The sequence below is a fragment of the Papilio machaon genome, chromosome 23 (genome assembly GCF_912999745.1).
Source record: "Papilio machaon chromosome 23, ilPapMach1.1, whole genome shotgun sequence".
Taxonomy (NCBI): Eukaryota; Metazoa; Arthropoda; class Insecta; order Lepidoptera; family Papilionidae; genus Papilio; species Papilio machaon.
Window position 1 is genome coordinate 5,264,180 of NC_060008.1, and position 26,950 is coordinate 5,291,129.

Consider the following 26,950-nt stretch of genomic DNA (forward strand, 5'->3'; position numbering starts at 1 on the left):
AAGTAGCGTCAGAACAAAAAGCTATAAAAAAATTGTTGTTTTTTTTTTTGGAAAAGTAAAAATACAACCAAATTCATGTATGATGTCAAATGTTTGTGAACCATGAATTTGATGAATTTTGCTATATTTTTACAATTTTCCACAAAAAATAAAAACAATCTTTTTTATAGCTTTTTGTTCCGACATTACTCTAATATATAATTCGCCAAAAAATATAATAAAAAAATCAAACTATTTTTTTTTTGTAAGCAACCACCAACGCCATCTATTTAAGAGAGTAAACATTTTAATTAATAATCAATATAATAATAATGTCAAGAAAAATTCCATAACACGTATTTATGTCCCTTTTTTCTTCAAACAATATGAAATGGACAACAATATGTTTTCAAACATGTATATCAACAGTGGAAACGTGAAGTAATTGACAATTTGTTTATAAACTTATTATCTATAAGGTAGTCGATGTGACAGATTTGAGTCCTCTTACAAGTATAGTCGGAGAGAGATCCTTCGTCAGTTCATCCAATACCTGGAAATATATCATTATTAAAAACAACATGGACTTCGCCTAAGGAGTGGGGGCCCCCCCCCAGCTTCAGCTGCCTCCTACCCAGTAGGGTCGTAAGGGCTAGGAGGGCGTTATCTATATGTGTGGCGATGAAACTATTATTTGGCGATATCTTATCTTGCGGTAATACGTGTTATCTTTCTTTAAAACGATATCTGCAGCGTTTATTGTGGCGATATGTGTGATGTTCATTGTGGCGATATTTGTGATGTTCACTGTGGCGATATGTGTGATGTTCATTGTGGCGATATGTGTGATGTTCATTGTGGCGATATGTGTGATGTTCACTGTCGCGATATGTGTGATGTTCATTATGGCGATATGTGTGATGTTCATTGTGGCGATATGTGTGATGTTCACTGTCGCGATATGTGAGATGTTCACTATGTGTGATGTGTGAGATGTTCACTGTGTGTGATGTGTGATTATCATTGTGGCGATATGTGTGCTGTCCACTGTGGCGATATGTGTGATGTTCACTGTGGCGATATGTTTGATTAGTTCTAATCTTACTTTCTAATGATCTCTTATGACGAGTTTCATGTATATTCATCCAGCGACATTAGAGCTATGATACCTTGAGATATTGCTGGCAGAGGGGTTCATCAGCGCTGGTGGGATGCGGCGGCAGTGCGGGCGGCGCTGGCAGCTGTATGAATGTCACCGCCGTGCCCTCAGCGCAACGAGACGCCATTACTCTGTTCACCCTGTTTAATAAACATATAGTATTATAGTTTTCAGATAACTTAACGACTAACCTTCATGAGAGTCGATATGAATTATATAATAGCCTCTTTCCACTGGCTCTTAGCCAAATTTCCAATGGCGAAAAGTTTATAAAAACATATCTTATCGTTGTATATTCAACTTTAAATTCAATCGTTAATGTAACTTTTATACTTTAAACAATATTTCCACTAAAGTAAACGCGATTTTAAGTCGCGGTTGATGAAAAATTAATGATGGTTGTTTAGTGGAAATGTACATTAACTGATATTGTACGGTATGAGTCGTCCGACACATTGTATATTGTAAATAAATAAATAATTAATAACTTTATTATCTACTTAGATAATAAGATACATAATAAGTTTTGCAAAAACCAAAATATCTACAAAATAAAGGAAAAGTACGGTTTAAACCCCCCTAGGTGCTAAGTACCCCTTGTGGCGCATATAAGAAGGCGCCCGAGGGCCACAAAGGAGGGAAATTCTAGTCTACTCAAATATCAGAAGATCTGCCTTTCATTCATCGCATCATCCATCACCAGCAAAATTCAGTGTTCATCCTGCACAGATAGCGTTGCAAAGCGTCCGGATAAAGCCGGACATAGGCAGGCTTTTTGATCGCGTGCCCCACATTTTTTGGGCCTCTTATCGCCCTCTCCTAGGTTTCAAACGCCCCCAAGGGGGCGTTATCGCCCACTTTGAGAAACACTGGTGTAACTCAATCAGTGTTGTTTTTGCCAAAAAACCCTTAATAAAACATCATTACCCTGCCCTTTTCTATTATAACTCTTCCATACATCTCTATCAGCCATCATATCTGAATTCACTTCCCTTCTTACGACATAATCTATACATTCTTAGAAAATAAAAAAAAATATAAAACAATAAGAAATTCATTTTTTAACTTTCAAATAAAAGTAAAATATATAAAAAAAAATAAAGTTTAAATTACAAAGAAACTAGGTACCGGTGTACCGGTTTGGGAAACACTGGGCTAGTGGATTTGGTGACCTGGCAACCCTATGCACTTGTTACTTACTTTTGCAAATAGGTGATAGGTATCCTGTTGAGTACACTGTTCTCATCAGTACTGTCCTGCCATCTACCTGACTCCTCCAGTGCTGGCCAATCTGATGCCTGGAAATAACATTGTGTTAAAGTCACCTGTATATTATTATTATCATCTTAAAACTTGTAAATCTTACTAATATTATAAACTATCTTTTACCCGCGACTCCGTCCACGCGGAATAAAAAATGCACACAAGATAAAAAAGTTCCTATGTCCGTCTCCTAGTTCTAAGCTACCTCCCCATCAATTTTCAGCTAAATCAGTTCGACCGTTCTTGAGTTATAAATAGTGTAGCTAACACGACTTTCTTTTATATATATAGATGCGAATGTATGGATGGATGGATAAATGTTTGTTTGAAGATATCTCCGGAACGGCTCAACGGATTTTGATGAAATTTAGAACAGATGTAGAACAAAATCTGGAAGAACACATAAGCTACTTAGCGCGTTTTTTTTTAAGTCGCGGGCTACAGTTAGTGCTGTATAATACAGGATTTCGATTGATTTGAAATATCTTACTAATATTATAAATGCGAATGTTTGGATGTATGGATGTATAGATGGATATTTGTTTGAAGGTATCTTCAAAACGTCTCAACGGATTTTGATGAAATTTGGCACAGATGTAGAACATAATCTGGAAGAACACATAGGCTACTTATCAAGTTTTTTTTATTTCCACGGGGACGAAGTCGCGGGCAACAGCTAGTATACTTACACAATGTATAGAAGCGTCAATTCTGAGCAATGTGAGCAGTTGCTCTAACCGCTCATGTACTGGACGTCCAGGACCAGCCAGCGCTGGCAGACCAGGGGCTGCTGCAGGAGTCGCGCACCACGACACCCCACCTTCTGCAACCATCACACCTATGTAAGAAAATGTACTTTATTACTATTGCTGGAAGGTTGAAAATTGATTAGACATTACTGGAAGATGTGAGGAAATCGTATACAAACAAAATTGAACTTTATTCTTATGTTGTGATGGTTTGAAATTGAAGAATATAGCGCGGATTTAGAATTTATTCATTGGCGAAACTAGGACTCATTGGACCACAGGATTAACACTTACACCACTACTAATGGTGGCACATTCACCGATAACACATGGTGTTTAACACTTTGACCGCTACTAATAATGACATGTAACACTTTGACCGCTACCAATGATATCTAACACTTTAACCGCTACCAGTGTTGTTTAACACTTTTGCGGTCGCAATGGGGTTGTTACCTGTGGTGGGGGGTGCATGATGTACGCGCAGACGCAAGTGTTGCCAGCCGCGTGCCGAGCGCACTACAGCAGCAAGTTGTAACGCGAACAACGCCCGTACAGTGAACGCGTCCTCACATGAAGCACGCCACGGCTCCACAAGCCACACATCTATGTACTTCAAGTGACCTGATCTCCTAAAATATAAACAATTTCCTTAAATAAAACATCCCCAAAGTCTAATTTTAGTCCTCTCCCCCCCTCCTTTTTAGTACAAAAGATGGAAAGAACTAATTATCTTTCTGTGCGTATCCTCCATTGATTAAAGTGAGGCAATCTCTAGAGGCAAATTGCAGATGTTTATAGGTATTGATCGCTTCGCCATTTCGGCGAATTGAGGTAACCACTTGCTCATTTGCCACATTCACTGTCAACAATTCAATCCTGTTCTGTTATAATTACTCAAGCAATTAAATGTTTTATATCGGACACTAAAACTGATATATCGTTATAAATTTAATTGGTTTTAGTGACCGAAGATATAAGAAAAACTTTTTAGAATTTATTTATTTATTTTTTAGAAGATATAAAAAAACATTTCTCACTAAGGCAACTCAAACAAGGCTTTTTCACCAATTAACATATTAATGGTTACATAAAATCTAAATAAATAATTTATAATTAAAATCTTCGAGATGTTGTGATTTGATTTTTGTCCTTTTTTTTTCCCCTATCTTTTTTTTATTATATAACTAGCTGTCGCCCGCGATCCGTCCGCGCGGAAATGAAAAAAAACTAAATAAGTAAATATTACGTGAAATAAAGTAATAGAATTTATATTCTTAGAAATACAGCGCCATCTATTGGGTGTATTTGTATTTTTTATATTACAAGGTGGAAAACGAACAAGCGGTCACATGAATTCGCCGAAATGGCGAAGCGACCCGCTGCCCATAGACATTCTCAATTACAAATGTGTTGCCTACTCTCAATCGACGAAGGAGGAGACGCACAAAAAGAGAATATTTAACCTTCCTATGTATCTCCTTCACAAAATCCTCCCCTTCCTTATAAAAAAAGAGGTGGGAAGGGGTTGGTATATATAAATAAAGTAGCTTTTACCCGCGACTCCGTCCGCGCGGAATAAAAAATAGAAAACGGGGTAAAAATTATCCTATGTCCGTTTCCTGGTTCTAAGCTACCTCCCTATCAATTTTCAGTCAAATCGATTCAGCCGTTCTTGAGTTATAAATAGTGTAACTAACACGACTTTCTTTTATATATATAAATAACTGGTTCTAGTATAAATCTCACCGTTCCACCGCCGCCATATCAAGCATATGGAAATGTCTACACAGACAGACATTCTTGCCAACGCAGAGCACATCTCGTACAATACGTACGTACTCCGCAGCTGAGGGTCGCGTCTGAGCTCCCCCCCACTGGAACACCTGCTCGCCCCCCTCCAGTTCAAACTCACACGTCTTGTACGGTGACTGGGGACTGGAAAATTTAAAAAAAATACTTTATACCAAACAGAGATAACAATATGTTTAGTAAAGGAATATTAGTCTCAGAAACCAACGATAAGTCAAATATTAAAGATAATATCTAAGGAGCATGGCTGTGCCCCTTTTTCTCTAATTATTAAAGGATATGAGAAATCTTCACTAAGCTACTATTTAAGATTAAACGACTTATCGTTGGTTTCTGAGACTATAATCTCTATATAAAACATAAGGTCGTCAGTTAACAATATGTTTTATACAAAATTTATAGTTTCAGAAACCAACGATAAATACGGTAAAAAAAAACTTCATTACGACACAAAGCATATTAAATTTCTTGTTAATTAGGATTTAGTAGAACAATTAAGCATTAACTTAGTTTATTAAATCTCCCGTCTCTCTCTCTCCCTCTTTCTATATCTCTATATTTTTCTCTCTTTCGATCTCTCTATCTATCTCTTTCGATCTCTATCTATCTCTCTTTCTATATCTCTTTCTATCTATCTCTCTTTCGATCTCTTTCTCTTTCTATCTATCTCTCTTTCGATCTCTATCTATCTCTCTTTCTATATCTCTTACTGACTCTCTAAAGAAGTCTCTGTGCGGATGATCATCTCTGAAGCCGAGCAGCACAGTGTCGGGCTTCATGGCGCCGAGCCCCGCCAGCCGCGTCAGCTGCGCCGCGCCCTCCCGCACGCTGCGACACAGGCACAGCTCTACAAATGCTTTCACCTACAATTATACAATATTTATAACTATATCATTTATTTTGACTCATTTAAATTTGTTATTTTTAGAAAAAATTATTGATTGATGGAGGTGGATAAAGATCTTCGGGAACTACAGGTTCTGGAGGAGCTGAAGACTATTGTTATCAAACTGTTATCTCTATAGTAGACAATCCTTCAGTTTTTGACACATCTCAACAATACAAATATTGTATTATTGTACAAATATTGTAAAATTATTGTACAAATGTCGTACAGTTATTGTACAAATATTGTAAAATTATCGTACAAATACTGTACAATTATTGTACAAATATTGTACAATTATTGTACAAATATCGTACAATTATTGTACAAGTTATCATTCTCGTTTGAGTTGTGTTCATCCATTTTTTTAGAAATTAAAACCTATATAAAGCTACATCTCACCTTCAAGTGGTCGATCAGCTTGAGCCAGTATTTATGCTCCTCAGCCAGGGGGTCTCCGCTGCCATCCAGTTCACCAACTCTCACGTGACCGATCACAAACAAACCTCCCTGAAAATATAACCAGTAATTCTTAAAATAGTCTAAGACCCCCTTTGAGTGCAAAGAATTTAGGGGATGGATGATGGAGGAAAAAGATTTAGGGGGTTTAAAGTTAATGGAGGTTGCAGACCTAATTTTAGTTCTATTAAAAGGATGGGAAGATGAAGTGGATTTCACAAGGGGTCTCATCCGTCGAATAAAAGTATAAGCCGCGGTCGCTTCGCCATTTCAGCGAATTTAGATGATTGAAGATATCTCCAAAACGGCTCAACAGATCTTGATGAAATTTGGCACAGATGTAGAACATAGTCTGGAAGAACAGATAGGTTACTTATTAAGCTTTTTTATTCTGCGCGGACGGAGTCGCGGGCGACAGCTAGGCAAATGAAAGTTTACCTTCTTCTGGTCATTAACGAAGTCTATGAGAGGTGCGGCGTGACGCGGAGAGCTGACCAGCAGCAGCATCTGAGGTCTCCAGAACTTGACATGCTCTCGTCGCGGATCCAGCAGCAACAGGTACTTGCGCACCTAAAACATAACACATATAAATCTTACTAATATTATAAATGCGAATGTTTGGATGGATGGATAAATGTTTATTTGAAGATATCTCCGAAACGGCTCTATAGATTTTGATGTAATCTGGCACAGATATAGAACATAGTCTGGAAAAACACATAGACTACTAAATTTTTTTTTTCTTTAATTCCGTGTGGACATCCAATTATTAATAAAATGACTTTTCAGGGAAGAATTTTTTTTTTCAGTAACAAGATTTTTTTTAAAGAACAGATTTTTTTTTCGTCTTACTGAAAATTTAAACTTAACAAGTATCTAGTTATTAGAGATTTCACTGTATAAAAAACCTAGGTAATATAGTACCTGATGGAATATGAGCGCCTGGCTGAGACTGCCCCACTTGGGATCAGCAGCTGCAGGTGAGAGGAGATGCAGAGCCAGCACCAGCGCGGTGCAGGCGAGGGCTGCTCCAGCTGCGTACGCCGGCCGCAGAGCAAACACCAGCCCAGCACTGCCCACCATGCCCAGCAGTGCTGACACCCACGAGAAGTACTTGAATGATGGTCTAGTAACAATTAAAACCTGAATAAATACTAAAGTCGAACCTGGATAAGCGAGAGTTCTAGGGATTGTTATATTTCTCTCGCTTATAGAAGTTTCTCTCTAACCCGAGTTTCTCGCTTATAGAGATTGTTCGTTAGGACTGAACAATGACTCTCGCTTATAAAAGTTTCTCGCCTGGAAAAGGTCTTTCTTTTATATATTACTAGCTTTTACCCGCGACTCCGTCCGAGCGGAATAAAAAATAGATAACGGGGTAAAAATTATCCTATGTCCGTTTCCTGGTTCTAAGCTACCTGCCCATCAATTTTCAGCTAAATCAGTTCGACCTATCTTGAGTTATAAATAGTGTAACTAACACGACTTTCTGACTATATATATAAGATATAGCTGTCGCCCGCGACGCCGTCTGCATGGAATTAAGAAAAACTAAATTAGTAGCATACGTCTTTTTACAGACTATGTTCTACATCTATGCCAGATTTCAACAAGATCTATAAAGTCGTTTTGGAGATACCTTGAAACAAATATCTATCCATCCATACATCTAAACATTCGCATTTATAATATTAGTATATTAGTGTTTTCTGAACAGTTCAAAAAGATTAATTTTTCAATAAAGATTTAAAGTAAATAGTGACAATGATTCTCGCTTATAGAAGTTTCTCGCTTATCCAGGTTCGACTGTATACCATTCAAAATTAACACCTTAAATTTATAAACATATAATTTTATGAATAGCCAGCTTAAATTGTACTAAAATTACCTAAAATTAGGTGCCGAAGCTAGATCCAGACCGAGACAGGCCAAGTTAATGGCGAAATAACTCGTTATGAACAATACTGAGTTTACCTGAAAAATAATAAAAAAAATTATATACTTATATTATAATTCAGAAATTAAAAAAAATAATGAAGCAAAATTATTTTTTAATTAATATTAACTAGCTTTTACCCGCGACTCCGTCTGCGCGGAATAAAAAATAGAAAACGGGGTAAAAATTATCCTATGTCCTTTTCCTGGTTCTAAGCTACCTGCCCACCAATTTTCAGTCAAATCGATTCAGCCGTTCTTGAGTTATAAATAGTGTAACTAATACCACTTTCTTTTATATATATAGATTTAACAAAAAACATGTCTTTAAAAAGTCATTTTATAAATATAATTATTTTTATATGTATACAGACTTGAGCAATAGCATTCAATGATCCCGCCATGATGCCAATTTGCACTAGGAGCCATGACGTCATCACTGCCACCACGGGGTTGCCACTACGTGATACCATTGGTCGGAGGAGAAAACCTTTAATAATAACAATAATTGTCAATTCCTAGGAACAGTATTATAAATATTACATTAACAGCTATCATCTCTCTCCTGCAACTTCATCAGAAATAAAGTACCCTATAGACTGTAGAGCGTCGATGGCTCAGGGGTTAAGTACTTGACTTCCAATCTTCAGGTCCTGGGTTCGAATTCCGCCATGTGCCAATGTGTTTTTCGATTTTCGATTTACATATGTACATTTATCCGACGTTCTTACGGTGAAGGAAAACATTGTGATGCTGCACATATCTGAGAAGAAATTCAATGATATGTGTGAAGTCAACCCGCACTGAGCCAGAGTGGTTGACTATGGTCTAGTCACCCCTAACTTGGGGTAGGCTCCGAGCCCCTCGGTGGGGACGTGTAGTGAGCTGATGATGATGATGATAACATGTCTGAATACATCAGCTACATTCCAGTCAAAGTCCTGTCAAAATCTGTCCAACAGTTCCCGAGATTACCTGACACAAACATAGCCTTACGTACAAACAGACACACAGACAAAAAATGTTAAAAATTGCATTTTAGTTATAAACAACGAAAATACATTATATGTACGAAATATTTTTTCTCGACATTACATATAGACTCCAATCTTATTAACATACTAGCTGTCGCCCGCGACTCCGTTCGCGCGCAATTAAAAAAAACTTAATTAGTAGCCTATATATTCTTCCAGACTATGTTCTACATATGTGCCAAATTTCATCAAGATCCGTTCAGCTGTACCGGAGATAAATTCAAACAAACATCCATCCATCCAACCATCTAAACATTGGCATTTATAATATTAGTAAGATAGAAACATTCACTACTTTACTATAAGTAGACTTTCGCTAATCTATCCATCCATCCATCAATCCATCTATCTATTCATCCATCCATCCATTAATCAATCCATCCATCCATCCATCAATCCATCCATCCATCAATCCATCCATCCATCAATCCATCCATCAATCTATCCATCCATCCATCCATCCATCAATCCATCCATCCATCAATCCATCCATCTTAACATTCGTAATAACATTAATAAGATATTGATAAACTTACCATATATGTCATCTTTGGCCAAAGCTTCTAAAACTCTGGATGCACCAATCAAATTTGAAAGACCAGCGGAAAATGTTGCCAGCAGCATACCTTTACACAATAAATAATGTCGAATTTAATTCAATTCTATGGTTTACGACTGATTTGTCGATTTTTTTCAGTCGAAACGTAGTTATAATTTTCCAACTCACCGACAGCAATAAATGGCGGCCACACATTAATTGGTAGTAAATATACGTAGTTATTCTGCAGCAACTCTCTGGAGCAGGTTGCAGCAGAGAGCAGTGTGAGTGCGGCGTAGCAGAGTGCGGTGAACAGCAATGCCCATAGTGTGCCAGCTGGGATGCTGCGGGAAGGCTGCTTCAGCTCGCCTATATCACCCACACATCATTAAATACTACTCTAAAATTTACAAATAGATGATAAAATTCTACTCTAAAATTTACACAAAGATGAAAAATCTACTCTAAAGTAAACGCATAGATGATAAAATTCTACTCTAAAATTTACACAAAGATGAAAAATCTACTCTAAAGTAAACGCATAGATGATAAAATTCTACTCTAAAATTTACACAGAGATGAAAAATCTACTCTAAAATATACATACTGATGATAAAATTCTACTTTATAATTTAAACATAGATGATAAAATTCTACTTCAAAATTTATTCAGATACGATAAGATTCTACTCTAAAATTTACACAGAGATGATAAAATTCTACTCTAAAATTTACTCATAGATCATAAAAGTTTACTCTACAAAGTACACATTGATAAAAAATCTACTTTAAAGTATACACATAGATCATAAAATTCTACTTCAAAATTTATTCAGATATGATAAGGTTCTACTCTAAAATTTAAAGAGATGGTAAAATTCAACTCTAAAATTTATACAAAGAAGATAAAATTCTACTCTTAAGTTAATAATTGATTCCTAGCTTACTACAACATTCTGAATTGTGATTCCAAGATTGATGCGCGCATAAGCGATTAAGGTTTTTAATAACTGAATTATTCAACAATTTTAACATCCTATATATAAATAAGCTCTCACCACTCATATTAGCTCCCGCCATGACACCAGTAACACCAGTAAACAGCACCCCGAAGACTGAGGCGAAGTCAACACGATCACCGGCACTAGTGCTGTAGTCGCGGCCGTAAGAAGGATATATGTTGCTATACAACGTCTCTTTAGACAGGCCGGTGTAATGAAACGATGTTGTGTTCACCAGCTCGTTGGTGTCCGGCCTTTCTATCTGTATTTAAATCAATTAAATTCTGACTTAAATAATTAAAAAAAGTATTATTTTACATTTTCCCTTTCTATTGGAAGATTCTAAAGTCAAGGTAATGAATAGGAAAATATAATTATAAAGTATCAATAGCTTTTATCTCATACCATTCCGGGACTGGTAACAAAGAAGCTGATAAACGCGCTAGCCAGACAGATGAGCACAGTTAGCCAGATAGCGAGGCTGGTGCGGGCAAAGAGCGAAGCGCCCGCAAGTGACACCGCCAGACCCAGCGCGTTCAGCACTGACCGATATAGGAAGCTGAACCACCAACTGGTTGGCAAACCACCGCTCGATCCAACCAAGTATCCTAAAGTTTACAAAAATCAATAAACCTAACTAGCTATTACTCTCCACAGAAACCCACATGTATTTAAAAAAAAAACAAAGCTTATTTGACACTAATTCGGAATATTCAAACCTTTTTGGGTTATTACAAATGCGAATGTTTAGATGGATTCTTGGATGGATGGATGTTTGTTTAAAGTTATCTCTGGAACGGCTCAACGGATCTTAATGAAATTTGGCACAGATGTAAAACATAGTCTGGAGGAACACATAAACTTATTTCGTTTTTTTAATTCCGCGCAGACGGAATCGCGGGCGTCAGCTAGTATATATGCTACAAAAATTAGCCTCTAATTAATCAGAGAAATACTTCAAACATTAAAACTCACCATTGGCTCCAAAATTCTCTACCAAAGCTTCAGTACAAGCAGATATGCAAAGCGCACTAGACACTACGTTGGCAAAGAAGAATAGTGTCCCGATCGCGCCACCGAATTCTGGACCTAATGTCCTACTTATCATAACTGATTTTACATTGAGGCGTTTTATTGTCTGAATCAATGTCTAGCAACTTACACTTTTTTTTATTAAAATAATCACTTCTATCAATGATAAAGTTAGTGATGAAAATAACTAGATCTAAGACATCAATCACACTCGCATCTGTTGTAACATTTTGTGTCAAGACCAAATGCTCATAGTCTCTGCTTACCTAATTTAAATATAAAAGGATACAATAAACACCTCCTCCTTCCACCGCTCCATTAGTCGATATAGCGCATATAGATGTCACCGTAAAGATGACTATAAGATATGCTAGTGCAAATTGACCTAATGTCACTAACAGACCTGCATTGCCCACCAGGTAACCTAAAGAAGAATTAATTACAATTAGACCCTTTTTTTCACTAAGCTTAACTCGCGACTGCGAAGAGAAATAGAACCTGGATAAGCGAGAGTCCAAGGAGATATTTGTCTCGCTTATAGTAGTTTCTCTCTATCCGGAGTTTCTCGCTTATGGAGATTGTCCGGCATATCCAAGTTTGAATGTACAATTCACTTAGTGGAAAAAGGTCTTAGTTATTAATATTTCAGTGTTTTTTTTGAAACTTCACAAGGTTTAATACACCAATAAAGATTACAAGTAAATAACAAAGTAAATTAGTCAATAATTCGACCACACATTGTTGAAAAACATTAAATTCTACAATGTAACTGTTATCAATACTAAACAATATTTGTTTTGGTGAGCTATAGATAAAAAAAAGAGTTATTATTTTCCACAACAATTTAAGACATTGATAAGTGGCTTTAGGTCGTCATTTAATTTTCTTCTTACTCAGAGTCTTTGAAATGTTTTAAAGTGAATATTAATGAAAATTAAAAGTGTACAAGCATTTATTGTTTTTCATATTAAATGTACTTTGCAGTGGCCATTTAATACTAAAGGTGGTAGTTAATACAACTTACCCATCCGTATGAAGACCAGAGCACTGAACATAGACAGCACAACGGGACAGAAGACACCAGCAAATGTGCCCACTTTCATGACTCCTGGTGCCTCCGTTCTGAACTCACCAAATTCCACATATCCTGGAATATTTAATTCACATTTTCGATAAAACATTCGTCTATAAAACTGATGAACAGTTAAAGAGGTTTACAAAAAAACTGATCGAAAAGTATATTTTTAATTACACAACGTAATATAAAAACATAAAAAAAGCACAAATAAACAACCTATAGTCTTCTCAGCCATGTCCGTTCTTAATCACTGTCAAGTACATACTGATTATGAGTAATTGAGTGCAGTGTCTCAGAGACCTTGACGCACTTGAAGTGCAATTATTTCTCTTATTATGTCAAGTTCAAGATAACACACGTCGAACTTGAATAAGCGAGACACCAAAGGAACTGCGATACTTGTCTCGCTGATAAGAGGTTTCTCTCTAAGTAGAGTTTCTCGCTTTGACCGACAGAGACTGGACAATGACTCTATAGAGATAAAATGTTAGACATAATCGTACAACTCCACTCCATTGCCTCTTGTACATACATATTACTATCCCTTTCACTCTCTTTGACAAAACAGAGACAGCAATATGATTAATACAAATGGCACTATGGTCAGTAATACACTTGTTCATTCATGTATTACGCAATATCTTTTATATGCAATTTGTGACGTCACTGCCTCAACTAGTTATGTTATCGTGCACTCATATTACATATAATTTAAAGTACAATATGTATTATAAGATTCAAATTTAGGACGGCTCGTAGTTAGCTGTGTGAACATGATGTGACGTCATGTGGTGAGTGCTAGATGGACCTACTGTGGATGAAAGAAAATGCGCGGTGGGTGTCTTACCCCGCGTACTTTCACTTCCCATCAGAAGGTAATTGTGTTGCGCAGAGTCCCATATGAAATTACGAGTTCCCATAAAGTTTGAATAGCACTATATTGTAGGTTTATTCACTAGAAATGCCACTTTTTCAACACATTATGATCATCTCACCTTCTCCTGGTGGTCTTGGAGGTGGTGATCTGCCAAACCTCATCCTGAGCTTGTGCATGAGACCTGGCACTCGAGGACTGTTGATACTCGGAGATAGTGGATCTAGCGTATCCGCCATGATTGCTGGCTTCGTCACTGTTGAGGCAAAAGCATATAGATATATATAATATAGATAACATATAGATATATAGCCTAATTTTAGTCCTCTTACCCTTACCACCCTTTTAGGAAAGGATGGGAAGGGGAAGTGGATTTGGCGGAAGAAGCATAGGAAAGGGAAATATCCTCTTTCTGCGTGTCTCCTTCTCCGTTGATTAAAGGTAGGTAACTACAATGAACCCTAAAATATGAGAACAGTAAACAACATAAAAGAAAAACTACATATAAATAAATATTTAGAATAAATACTCAGTTAAACTTAAGACAAAAAATTACAAATAACAAACATAACATACAGACCTAAAAGAGAACAAGAAGAAATCAACAGTCATAATCTTTATATAAAAAATAATAATAAAAGAAAAAACAGGACAATCCAACAAGGGTACAAAAACTTACTAATAATTTAATAACCTATGGTATACTTTATCAGATATATCAGAATTTACCAACTATGTTTTAAAAACGCTCAACTAAAAGTATAACTTACTTAAATATATATCTCCCATAATTAAACAACTGTTTCATACAAATATATCAATGTTACTGAGAGGAAATACAAACGTAATTGAATTAAATTACTTCCAACACTTCATGTTTACGTCATATCTGATTTATTATGATTGCATAATTTATGTATTCATATTGTATACTAAATTTGGATAGATGTTTGTTTTGAATTAAAAAAATGGCTGTCCAGACAACTTTTAATTCAGGTAAAATGTATTATTTCTGTGGGATAGATTTATGTATGTGTAGTGTATGTAAACAGAGTGTCGTTTGTCTCGAGCGTATACGTCACAAGTGCAAGCCGGTACACTGGTACTAAAGGTATTACCTACTGAGGTAGGGAGACGGTCGGGCTCAGACGGTTAGACCGGTAGCACGTGGTGGTACGTAGGCGAGCCAAATATAATGGATGAATACTACAGTATGTTTATCATATAACCGAATAACTTTAATAGCTGTTGCCCACAACTCCATCTGTGCTATATTACAAAAAAAACTTAATAAACAGCCTATGTGTTTTTCCAGACTATATTCTACATCTGTGCTAAATTTCATCAAGATCCGTTTAGCCTTTCCGGAGATACTTTCTAAAAAACATACATTGATCTAAACTTTTGCATTTATATTACATATAGTACGATTTATCTACATACTAGCTGTCGCCTGCGACTCCGTCCGCGCGCAATTAAAAAAAACTTAATAGGGGTATGAAAAATAGATGTTGGACGATTCTCAGACCTACTCAATATGCTCACAAAATTTTATGAGAATCGGTCAAGCCGTTTTGGAGGAGTACGGGAATGAACATTGTGACACGAGAATTTTATATATTAGTAGTTACATATAATCTAATTTTATTAGCTACAAATTTTAACAGTAATTATTAATACTCTTTATACCAGAATATTTTTAATTTCATATTATGACCTAGTAGTAAGGTATTACACCCATGTTATCATAATCTGCAGCTGGCATATGACTCAGATCCACATCACAAATAAATACCTAATATTTTGTTATCATAAAATCCCATACTTGGCAGATATTTATCCATATATCTTATGTCGTCTACTAATTACTAATCAAGGGTTTTTTTGTAAATATTTACGAAAATAATGGGTTTCAGTGTGAGCTTTCATTCGGGGCAATGTGACAATTCTAAATATAGTTATTTCCCTCTATGGAAGCAGGATATAAGTTAAGTTAATATAAGAGTAGGGGAACACGTCCATTCCCTTTGGATATCTACTCTTTCACTAATATACTCAATCACAATTTCCTAGATTTAACAATGCAAAAACATACATATTAATACTAAACACGATTTCCTCTTGTATAAATAAAACATATATTATAATATGGAAGCCAATATACACATATATTGGCCTCCATATTCACGGTTAAGCGTTCTAACAATGAATAACAGAAATGCTATATCGACAATATTATGCTTCCCATTTCAGATATGCGTCAAACATCCTGTGTATGTAAATGCCTTTGTTAAATAAAATTCATTAAACTCACCTTATAATAGAGTTATAAATTTTATCGTCACACAGAAAACCAACACTGTTAATTTTTAGTCATAGTGTATCTTTGTTTTTGTTTGCAAAAAGTTTTGAAAATATTCACAATGTATGTCAAGGAAATAACCGAAATGACAATTTGACAAAAACAACTCGGTTGACAGTAGATATAGTCGTTGATTTAACGAACTAGCTTAATCAACCGTTGATTACTTTAACCACCATTGCAATCTTTGATCGTTTTTATTGCAGTATTTAAGTTTATTTGAAATTTACGCAAGAATTACTAGTGGTCGTCTTTTCATTCGGCCAGTCGTCGGGTCTTTGTTTATCGAATGCATAGTTAACTAGTTCACAATATCAACTAGTTGAAAAAGGTAGTTTAACCGTTTTTCGTTGACGGTAAAACATCGCATCCCTACTTGACAGTGACAAAACGAATCATAATACATTGCAAATTTTTTTGTAGTCTATGAAATGATTGTGCAAAGGCTCTGAAAAGGCCATGATCAATGCAACCTTTTCTGATACTTGTACGATTGTTTATGATTCTGTGAAAGTGTTCTTCTCTTGCATTTTTTATTTTTATTTCAATCATGTTTCTCATGAATCATTTTGAAGAAAGAAAATGCGTTTCTGTCAGTTAACATTTTTGCATTACAATTATTTTTAAGCGGGAAAACTAGAATATGGTTCAGCTGCGAGACCTTTATTATTAAAAACTAGCTGTCGCTTGACAAAACTTTAAAGTAGCGTATGTGTTCTTCCAGACTATGTTCTACAACTGTGCTAAATTTTCATCAAGATCCATTGAGCCATCCTGGAGATACCTTCTAACATCCATCCAAACTTTCGCATTTATAGTATTATATAGTAAGAAGTTTTATATAATTGATACAGATAGATTGAGTTACAGAGGAACAGCTTATGAACTGCACATTAAGTAAGGAGACAAGGAAAGTATTTAAACCAAGATCTACTTAGAAAACTTATTTATTTGTAATTACAAACAATGGTTGCCTTTTTAAATGCTAATGTGAAGAAATCAATATTTCATTATACATTTTAGTTATTTGACATTTGGTTTCTCACTTGATTCTATACCATAATGTATGAACCATACCATAAATGTTGATGTGTGTTTTAAACAATTACTTTAGTTAGAGTTCAATAACTTATACTAACTTAATCAATTGAAATTACATTAAGACTATATTCTATCTAGGGATTCTAACATTATGATGCTGTTCCCTCTGATGACCTGAAACAATAAAAAAATTCAATATTAATATGTTTCATACCATTAAGTTTTATTTCCTATGAAAGTCAACTTGCTAAATGAGTATATTTTTTAATCACAATGTGACAAACAAGTAAGCGGCCACCGGAATATGATGAAATAGCAAAGCAACCACAACCCAGATGCATTGCCTACCTTTAATTAACAAAGGGGGGGACACACAGAAAGAGGATATATCTCCTTCCTTTGCAACCAGTCTTCTGTCACATCCACTTCCACTTATAAACCTTTCCTTATAACAAAGTGTTGGAAAGGGAAAGGGGTCTAAAATTAGGCCTTCAACACACTCATCAGACAAAACACAGAATTGTGTCTACTTCACGCCTGACTTGTGATTGTGGTATTGCACTAGTCTGTATTCAAGCAACAGATGTTGTTACTCCACTGTTAAAATATCTTTTTTAGCCGACTTGTGTCACCGCGAAACTCCGCCCCTGGTGGTCCGATTTTGATAAAAAATATTTTAATCGAAAGGAAGTGCTTGCAGATGGGTCCCATTTTTTTATTTTTTTTTAATAACTAGAAGACTAGTAGATTTTGAATTTAGCTTCAAAATTTAATGCGAAAATTAGGGACAATTTTGCTTTCAGCGCTTATTATAGATATTTTTCCTATACGTCTATCTAAAATAAGAATAAAAAGATCTCCCTAATTAATAACTACATTTCACTTGTTTGTTACCAGTATAAAGTTAGTTATCAACACATTTTTGTATACTTACAACCATTCCGATGTTATTCCTCTGCCCGTCTTTACATTCTTCTACGGACTCATCTAAGACCAGGTTCATGAAAGGATCGAATCCTCGAAGGACACCTGTCACTGCTCGACCTGCGTTTAACTTGATTGACAATTTCTTGTCCATGAACCTGAAAGACAAAATAAAAACATTATTAATGATATTTTATAGTAAAGAAAAAAAATCTCTTAATCTTAAAATGTTTAATAATCGTAAGCAACAAATATTTAGACAAGCAAATGATATCAATTTGAAGGTTAGTTTCGGTGTTTGTACCGCCAATTTAATAATAATATTATTTCTAAAAGTGTGCTTACTTCTTTAATTCCGGAGGGTGAGCTTTCGACATTTTAAATTATTAAATGAGTTTAGTTTATATGTTATTGAATTAAAAGTATAAAACTTAAACAAGACGCTTCGCCACCGGTAAAGAGTAAAAATCTAAAGAACTGTCAAGCTCAAGTTCGAAATCATCCAATCCAAAGAGCATGCAAAAATACATTCCATACCACCATGAATAAAAAATATCCCAAGTGAGTTTTTGAACATTCCTTAATTGTTTTACATTTGATCTTAAATAAAACAACACCGAAAAAACAAACCGATAATCTTTTTTTTATAAATCACCAAATCTATTTAATACTGTAGTACCGTAAAAAGTTATTTTAAGGACATTTTATGGAAAGAAAATGCCCTGGTGTCAAAACCGATCTAGTTTTTGAACGTATGTTGTTTCAGGTGCTTCCAGTGTTACCATATCTAATCAAGATTGAATCAAACGTTTCATGCGAATGCTTAAAAAAATTGTGAAAACATTCATTACAACGCTAAATTGTAACAATTTTTGTCAATTAATATTTGGAATGCAAGGAGACCTAGTCTTCAAAGGAATTGGCTTGATTTAAAAAAAAATCAAGTATTGCCAATGTAAAAAAATTCAATACGAATAAAGCGGCAATATTAGATAGTAGATTACTGCCATCTGTTGCTGAAACGAATGAATCAAATGTAATTTAGTAGCATAATCAATGCTAATATGAGATACGTATGTCTATGCGAGCAATCAACAATAGCAACAAGTAGACAGCTGGGAGGATGGATGCTGTTAAGATACCCATCATATTCGCATAAAAACAGCCACGTTTTGTTTTTCTAAATATGGATCTCTAATATTTTATTTCACATACGATAACAGTGCAATAGTTTGTGTTTGTGCATTTCGAATAAAATGGATGAATCCGGTATCGACATGGGATTTGATCTCGCCTCCTTCTTGTCAAATGATTATCATGCTGACCACATCTTGGATGAGATGACAGCTGCACAGCATCAGGACTTCATGTACTACGAGCTGAAGTCTAAGGCGGTGCCAGTGACAGAAAGGTGAGTAGCCCCTTCACTTAGCACGTGATAAAAGTTTTAACATGATTTATTACGAATATTTTTAGCACATATTTATGTACGAGGAACAATTTCACCAAAGCCGAAGCGCCGCGCCGCGACCCTGAAAACTTGACTTGGCAAAGCCCCCAGATTTGCTATGTTTACTTCCATTCTTCGTAAGAAATATTTCGCGTGCATTCCTATGTCTGTTTTTTATGCGAAATCACTTTCTCATTTCAAGAATTTACATAGTATTATTTTAACATAACCTTTTTTTTCTTGGTGGAAATTTTCCAAACATAACCTAGTGCACACAATTTATTTTTAATTAAATGTTTCACACGACACGACATCGGAAATAAACGAAACAAAAATTTTCCCGCCTAAATTTTTATGACTCGTCATTTTCTTTGAATTAAATTACAGTTCCGGATGATTTTTTTTTAACAATAGCTGTAATATGTTTGATGTGAAGAGGATTTATTTATATTGTGGAATAATACCACTTTCAAAATTGACCCCGTTTTATTTATTTGAAAGCTAGTGGGGTTTGGGAGGTATGAATCTTTAAACAGTAGTAATTTATAGGCACTAAAACTGAAATATACCTAATCTTATCCACTGACATGTAACATATCTTACTAATATTATAAATGCGAATGTTTAGATGGATGGATGTTTGTTTGAAGGTATATTCGGAACCGGTCAACGGATCTTAATGAAATTTGGCACAGACGTAGAACATAAGGTACTTATGAAGTTTTTTAATGCCGAGGGGACATAGTCACGGGCGACAGTTAGTTCATTTATAAAAATAGAATTCATCAATAGTTACTTTCTATGTTTTCCGTTATAACGAATTTATTTTGATAGTTACTGTTTGAATTTTATAAAAGAGAACTTTTTTTTAATCTTAAATTTTGACGCCATATTTGGCCTTCGCGACAATGCGAAATAATTGTCGGATGCATAAGAATTTACACAGTGACCGTAGACTTAGAAAAAGCGTATGAGATGTTCCGAAGGAGGTTCTATGGTTAGGTCTGAAAGTGAGATAATGCATGCGAACTGTCTTGTGCCAGTACTTTTACTGCCTGGTTAACATTTCGCCAGTTCAGTAGGACAGTAGCGCTCAAAATAAGTGCTGGTTAACAACTGACATAATGTAAATACTAACTGGCGCCACTGAGGTTATACAGCCCATGCATTACTGTCTTACTGTACTGGCGTAATGTAAAGCACGCATTAAAATCTGATCTACTCCTATCATAAACCTTCAGAAAATAAACTGCATCTGTAATTCGTTCAAAAGGTCGTCAACCTTTTGGTTTAAGTTCCACTCTACGTTATTTATTTTGTCAATAATTTGCCAACGTACTGATGTTATAACAATTTTGTAAAGACACGCAAAAGATCTATTTAAATATATTAAGAAATCAAGATATATATACAATACTAGTTGTCGCCCTCTACCCCGTCCGCGCGGAATTAAAAAAATCGTAACAAGTAGCCTATGTGTTCTTCCAGACTATGTTCTACATCTGTGCCAAATTTCATCAAGATCTGTAGAGTCGTTCATGAGATACATTCAAACAAACATCTATCTATCCATCTAAACTTACGCATTTATAATATTAGTAAGATTTGTAACAAACAAAAGCATTTATTTACTCTGTGGCAGGTCAATTAAATCAGTCAAGTAAAAGCGATATTGATTTAAAAAAAAAAATGTCAAGTAAAAAGAGTGGGCGTTTTGATAATACAGATGATGTTTATCTAAGTACTAATAAACATGAGCTGAGACATTTATCTTCAATTAAATCAGTAATGGGGTACAGCGTACAGTAATGGTCGCCTTATCATCGTAATGAACGTAAGTCAAACATCAGTCATATCGTTTTAAACAATTATAACAATTGTTTAAATACATATAAAGAAGTTCTTGTTAGATAAAGTAAATATCTTTATAAGTAGTTACATATTTTATGTTGCGATTTTTTTCAAGGGAAAGTACTCAATTGAAACAAATCACGTCTGTTACCTAGAGGGGTAGGATAGAGATTACGAACATTCATTTGTTATGGCTAAATAAACCTCGGCAATCCACTTTTCGCCATTTCGGGAGACGGGACGTGACAGGTGGCGCGTCACGTCGCCGTCTTTTTCTCCACATTCACACATATGTGCGGGTTGCATCACGATGATTTCCTTCACAATACGAACGTCGGATAAATGTACATGTCGACGCTGGAAAGCGTAAACGCTGTAACCCCGAAAGTATGAACTTTACAGGAGAGCAAAAAAAATGATAACTCGTGAGCTGATACGCCTACAAGCATGCGGTATTTAGCAATATTGTGTAGTTTGTGCTAACCTATAATAAAATCATTATCGTTTGATAATGGTTGAAATTATTAACGTGTGAAAAACATATTCGCGATTTCAAGGGTTACAGCGTTTATGCTTTCCAGCGTCGATATGTAAATCGAATATCAAAAAACACATTGTTACATGGCGGGATTCGAACCCATGACCTGAGGATTGCAAATCAAGTGCTTAGCCTGAGCCACCGACGCTCTCTCAATTGTCTTGTGTTTGGCAACCTTCTTTGGTAAAGGACAGGCTGATGATGTTGGAGATCCATAGGAGAGTTATAAAATGATAGTCAGTTGAAAATTTTAATAAATTAATTAAGAACGGCTTAACTCATGTATGATTGATCTGTGACGGCACCGACTAGTTTCGGACTCGTCGGACGCGGTCGCGTCGCTGAAGCTGGACCCCTGACGGGTCCGAAACTTGTCGGTGCCGTCACCGGACGATTACACGTGAGTTGAGCCGTACTTAATTAATTTATTATTCTTACAAAAGTTTAAACAATTTAATGAAAATTTTAATCTGTGAATATTGTCTTACCAATTAGTGATTGTCATATTTTATTGATGGAGAATATCATAATGTATGGAGCGTTGTTATCCATCAACCAATCATGTCACGCTGAATTCAAGGCAATTTAAATAAAGATCGGTGTAGTTAAAGAATTAAATACGCTTCCCACTTTTTTAACACCTCAATATCACCGTTTAAGTAGAAAATAAATGTCCTGAAAAGTACAAGATTATAAAACCTAAAGCGTTATAACTTTGGTAATAGTTGGTACTAGTCCACAGTTAAGGGATGCAGGGCCGTATCCAACCGCTTACCTCCAGCTGTGAGCCCATGTTTTATCTAACTCTATGGTTATTTATTATACAAAGACAATTTCTCGGTACTCTCGTATTATTAATTGGGATGGAATATTCATGTATCAAGTATGTAATTTAAAACACGCTGTATTGAGAACTATTAGACATCGGTTAATAAAGAACCTGATGCCACTCGAATGCTGAACTAAAAAAAAAGTACTGCCTATTCAACGCGACACTGGCGAATCTTTGCCCAGTTGGCACACCTAAAAGCCATTGCTTGGAAAAGAAAAAAAAAGTACACATTCAAAAATATCCTTTAAACTTGTTTTTATATCAAAGTTAAGTTAAAAAATAGATATAGAGTCTTTCATAATAACATAACGGATCTGATACACAAGTGCTGTGAATTATTTCCATGCATTAATTCACTGACGTCTAACAATAATGAAAGCAAATAAAAATGGTTGTCTTTTTCGTACATCCGTGTCTTTACAATTCGCTGTACTACAAATAATGCAAAATCAACCTTACCCCGTATAAATAAGATTCATAACCCAATTAGAATACATTTGGTAAAAATTTTCCGCTATTCGCAAATTTTCGCACATTACTTGTCTATATTGCGTTTTCAACAACTTGTTGTGGATTTGATTATCTGTAATTCTGATAAAAAAAGACCAATACCAGCCAAAGAAGATCTCTGATATCGATAAATAATTGTCTATTCATCCCTAAAAAGTACTTTATATTCCGTCTTTAGATAGAAGAATACTCTATTGCCTGACGTGCCAATTCAAACGGATATTAAAAATTAAACATAAAGCTCGGCAAGCAATCATGAAATGTTTACTTAAATAGACACTTAGTGTAGATATCATTTAAAATCTTTACTTATCATTGGTTTCAACATCCTGTCAAATTTTAACAAAACAGGGATAAAAATATGTTTTAAGTAGGGATTTTGGTCTCAGAAATTCACGGTAAGAGACCCGAGTACGGCTTTTAAAATCAAATTTAGAACATAAGTAGCTGTCGCCCGCGACTCCGTCCGCGTGGAATTAAAAATATCGTTATAAGTAGCCTATGTGTTCTTCCAGATTATGTTCTACATCTGTGCCAAATTTCATCAAGATCCATTGAGACGTTCCGGCGATACCTTCAAACAAACATCCATCCATCCATCTAAGGGTGTTTTTCAGAAAAAATGACCCTGTGACGATCAGGAAAAATAATTTTGGTTGTACATGAAATTGTTCATATTGTCCCTGGTATGAAACAATACATTATTAACTAGCTAAATATGCTATTTAAATTAATATAAAACCATAAATATAAGAAATATTCAAGTTTTTCTCTCAGTATATGATGCAAAGTATTCCTGTGCGTCACAAAATATAATGAATCAGATATAAAACGACCAGGCATTGAAAGAAAATCAACGTATATTACCTTATAGATATACTTAAAATCTTTCCATAAACATCAATAATTTAGCATATTTCTATCACATTAATAAACAATCAGGGAAATAGTTTCATGTTCGTCACTTCTTTGTCAAATGGCACTTGAAATTTTGTCTTTACTAATGATACGTGTAACAAATTTAACAATTGAGCAAATTGAGGAATTTTTGGCTATAATAAAATACTGATAATTACTAAATAAACACTATAAAATGAAAAATAGATATTTAAAAAACCATTTTTGTACTATTCAGAATATGGGACAGTGACTATTACGACAAGTGCGTTACGAATAGGAATAATTTGAGCAGTGTCCACACCACCGCGTTTAAAAACACAATCACAAAGAAGTTAACGCTTTATTAACTTAAAATTATTAATAAAAAGTTTTAACTGCATTAAACTTTTTTATTACACATAAAAGTATTAAAAGACATAGAATTATCAATTTGAGATGACATATAACTTATATTATTAAGGAGATTATTTTAAATTTTTACTTACGAGATAATTATCACAATTACTACGACGTTAAAAACAACAATGGCGGTATCAAAAACTATCACAATTTTGCCAGAAAGGAAGAAAATACACAAATTAGTAGATTTAGTCTTATGTAAAATATCAAATTCACCGTGACGAAACGGGATTTTCCGGTACTAAGGTTTTCGTAGGACAGTATTAAAATAGATATATTTTTAAAATAACCATAAGTTTATCACGTATAAACTTGAAAAGACACTTTAAGGCATACAGAGACTATGTTCAAACACTTAAACATACTCAAAGACCAATATTCTACAAATGAGATGTATTTGAAGTCTCCGAGATTACTGTGGGACACACGAAATCTGCATCTCCTATTTTACTTTTTTTTTAATATAAAAATAAACATTCGCTGACCCTTTATAATTTAATTCTGTTTTAAAACATTTACCTAGGTCGTATGAAATTTCACTTTTACATGTCCTATATAAGAAAGTAAAAATAAAAATGGTTAAAGTTGTGGGACAGTCCGATTTTGCTAGGGTCATTTTTTGTGAAAAACACCCCTAAACATTCGCATTTATAATATTGGTAAGATAGAAACATTTACTACTTTACTATAAGTAGACTTTCGCTGATCAACATTAGATAGATGAAATTACAGACATGACATTTTTCAATTGAACCCAAATGACTGTAACAACTACACAAGGTTATTGTCATGTCGCCACTAGGGTTGTCAATAATTTGATTTCTAGGGAATAGTACAATTTGGCCTTAATATGATTTGTTTTTATATTAAAGCTTCAAACGTGTGTAAATTGCATAGATAGATAGATCATAGATTATTAAAAAAGGAATACATTTTTTAAATCGCTAGAATGACGTATAAAAATTTGACAGCCAACTCTTGACGGTAGCGCCACCTACTTAGAGTTTAAAGTTTTTCTCCTCATTACAAAATAACGTCTCACAATGTACACATGTCCCCATCATGCAGATGTCTTGTAAGTAAATGTTTACAACATCTGTATACAAATACAATATTTACATTACATTCTAACAGATAATAGGTTATCTGTGATGTTTCCTTTGATAATATAATTCTTTATTTCACTTTAAATGTATGCGTTTCGTAATGTTTGCTAAAAAAAACAACGCGCTTTCCACCGCAAATATACTGCAGGAACATGATTTCAAGAATGACAATGTCTTGCCAGTGAATTCTCACTTTTATATTTTCGGTATGTTGAAGAAAATAGTATTTGACTGGTGTTTGTTTTTATAATTCGTAATGAGAGACGTTTGCATTCCTTACGTCATCATCATATCACTGGACTTTTTCCACTCACGTAGGGTTGGCACACAAGATTTTATAACCCTTAAAGACTTGCTGGCCGCCTGCCTGTCGCCAACCCTATTTGGGAGGAATTTCTTAAAATTAAATCTATCTATCTATCTATCTATACATATAAAAGAAAGTCGTGTTAGTTACACTATTTATAACTCAAGAACGGCTGAATCGATTTGACTGAAAATTGGTGGGCAGGTAGCTTAGAACCAGGAAACGGACATAGGATAATTTTTACCCCGTTTTCTATTTTTTATTCCGCGCGGACGGAGTCGCGGGTAAAAGCTAGTATATATATAAAAGAAAGTTGTGTTAGTTACACTATTTATAACTCCAGAATGGCTGAATCGATTTGACTGAAAATTGGTGGGCAAGTAGCTTAGAACCAGGAAATGGACATAGGATAATTTTTACCCCGTTTTCTATTTTTTATTCCGCGCGGACGGAGTCGCGGGTAAAAGCTAGTATAATAAAAACTAAATAATTCAAAATTACTTCTTTGTATTCCTTACATAGTATATCTTTAGATTTTCCTAGCTGGTCTTTGATACAGTACACTTTCATTTTTTTTGTTTTTTTATTATTTACAAGAAATCAAAGTATTAATAAACATTATTTGTCTCATAAGAAATTATCTTGATAAGAATATCTCGCGTAAAACTATCAGTTATAATGTTTCTTATTATCCCGCGAAGCAATATACAGTCAAACCTGGATAAGTGAAAATCTTAGAGTCCGCGATATTTTTCTCCCTTATAAAACTCTAACCCGAGTGCATTGGTATATTATTGGCTCTGTTTTATCAGAGAGAGTGAAAGGGATCGCTGTATGTATTAATATAAGTCATTGTTGGAGTTCACTGAATATCGAGAACTCATACTCTCCTTGATCTTGTCCCACTTACGTAGGTTGCACCAGGTTTCTG

General features: G+C 34.9%; 3 protein-coding genes across 7 annotated transcripts in view; 1 reads left to right on the forward strand and 2 right to left on the reverse strand.

Annotated features, from left to right (window-relative positions):
- Positions 1 to 350: 350 nt before the first annotated feature.
- On the reverse strand, positions 351 to 16,240 carry LOC106716836 (solute carrier family 12 member 9). Of its 2 annotated transcripts, none has more exons than XM_045683819.1 (21): positions 16,114 to 16,240; positions 13,921 to 14,055; positions 12,872 to 12,994; positions 12,137 to 12,271; positions 11,791 to 11,925; positions 11,221 to 11,423; positions 10,873 to 11,077; positions 10,004 to 10,183; positions 9,813 to 9,902; positions 8,617 to 8,732; positions 8,196 to 8,281; positions 7,232 to 7,433; positions 6,746 to 6,877; positions 6,251 to 6,358; positions 5,677 to 5,825; positions 4,900 to 5,088; positions 3,607 to 3,782; positions 3,091 to 3,239; positions 2,339 to 2,436; positions 1,149 to 1,278; positions 351 to 532 (listed from the first exon to the last, which is right to left on the reverse strand). In XM_045683819.1, exons 2-21 carry the CDS (start codon positions 14,036 to 14,038, stop codon positions 452 to 454), a joined length of 2,805 nt encoding a protein of 934 aa, XP_045539775.1. In that variant the 5' UTR covers positions 14,039 to 14,055; positions 16,114 to 16,240; the 3' UTR covers positions 351 to 451. The 2 variants fall into 2 exon arrangements, with proteins under 2 accessions (XP_045539775.1, XP_045539774.1); XM_045683818.1 differs by lacking the exon at positions 16,114 to 16,240 and adding an exon at positions 14,570 to 14,637.
- An 894-nt stretch (positions 16,241 to 17,134) lies between these two features.
- On the reverse strand, positions 17,135 to 18,586 carry LOC106716837 (probable small nuclear ribonucleoprotein G). The gene is made up of 3 exons (XM_014510461.2): positions 18,472 to 18,586; positions 18,137 to 18,284; positions 17,135 to 17,376 (listed from the first exon to the last, which is right to left on the reverse strand). The coding sequence occupies exons 1-3, from the start codon at positions 18,501 to 18,503 to the stop codon at positions 17,326 to 17,328; spliced, it is 231 nt and encodes a 76-aa protein (XP_014365947.1). The 5' UTR covers positions 18,504 to 18,586; the 3' UTR covers positions 17,135 to 17,325.
- Positions 18,587 to 19,218: 632 nt separating this feature from the next.
- The window catches only part of LOC106707245 (transcription factor EB), a 79,494-nt gene continuing 71,762 nt past the window's right edge, over positions 19,219 to 26,950 (forward strand). For all 4 annotated transcript variants that reach the window (XM_045683824.1, XM_045683826.1, XM_045683827.1 and 1 more), the window contains exon 1: positions 19,219 to 19,537. In XM_045683824.1, the coding sequence (XP_045539780.1) occupies positions 19,383 to 19,537 (155 nt within the window). In that variant the 5' untranslated portion in view covers positions 19,219 to 19,382. The remainder of the gene's footprint in view (positions 19,538 to 26,950) is intronic.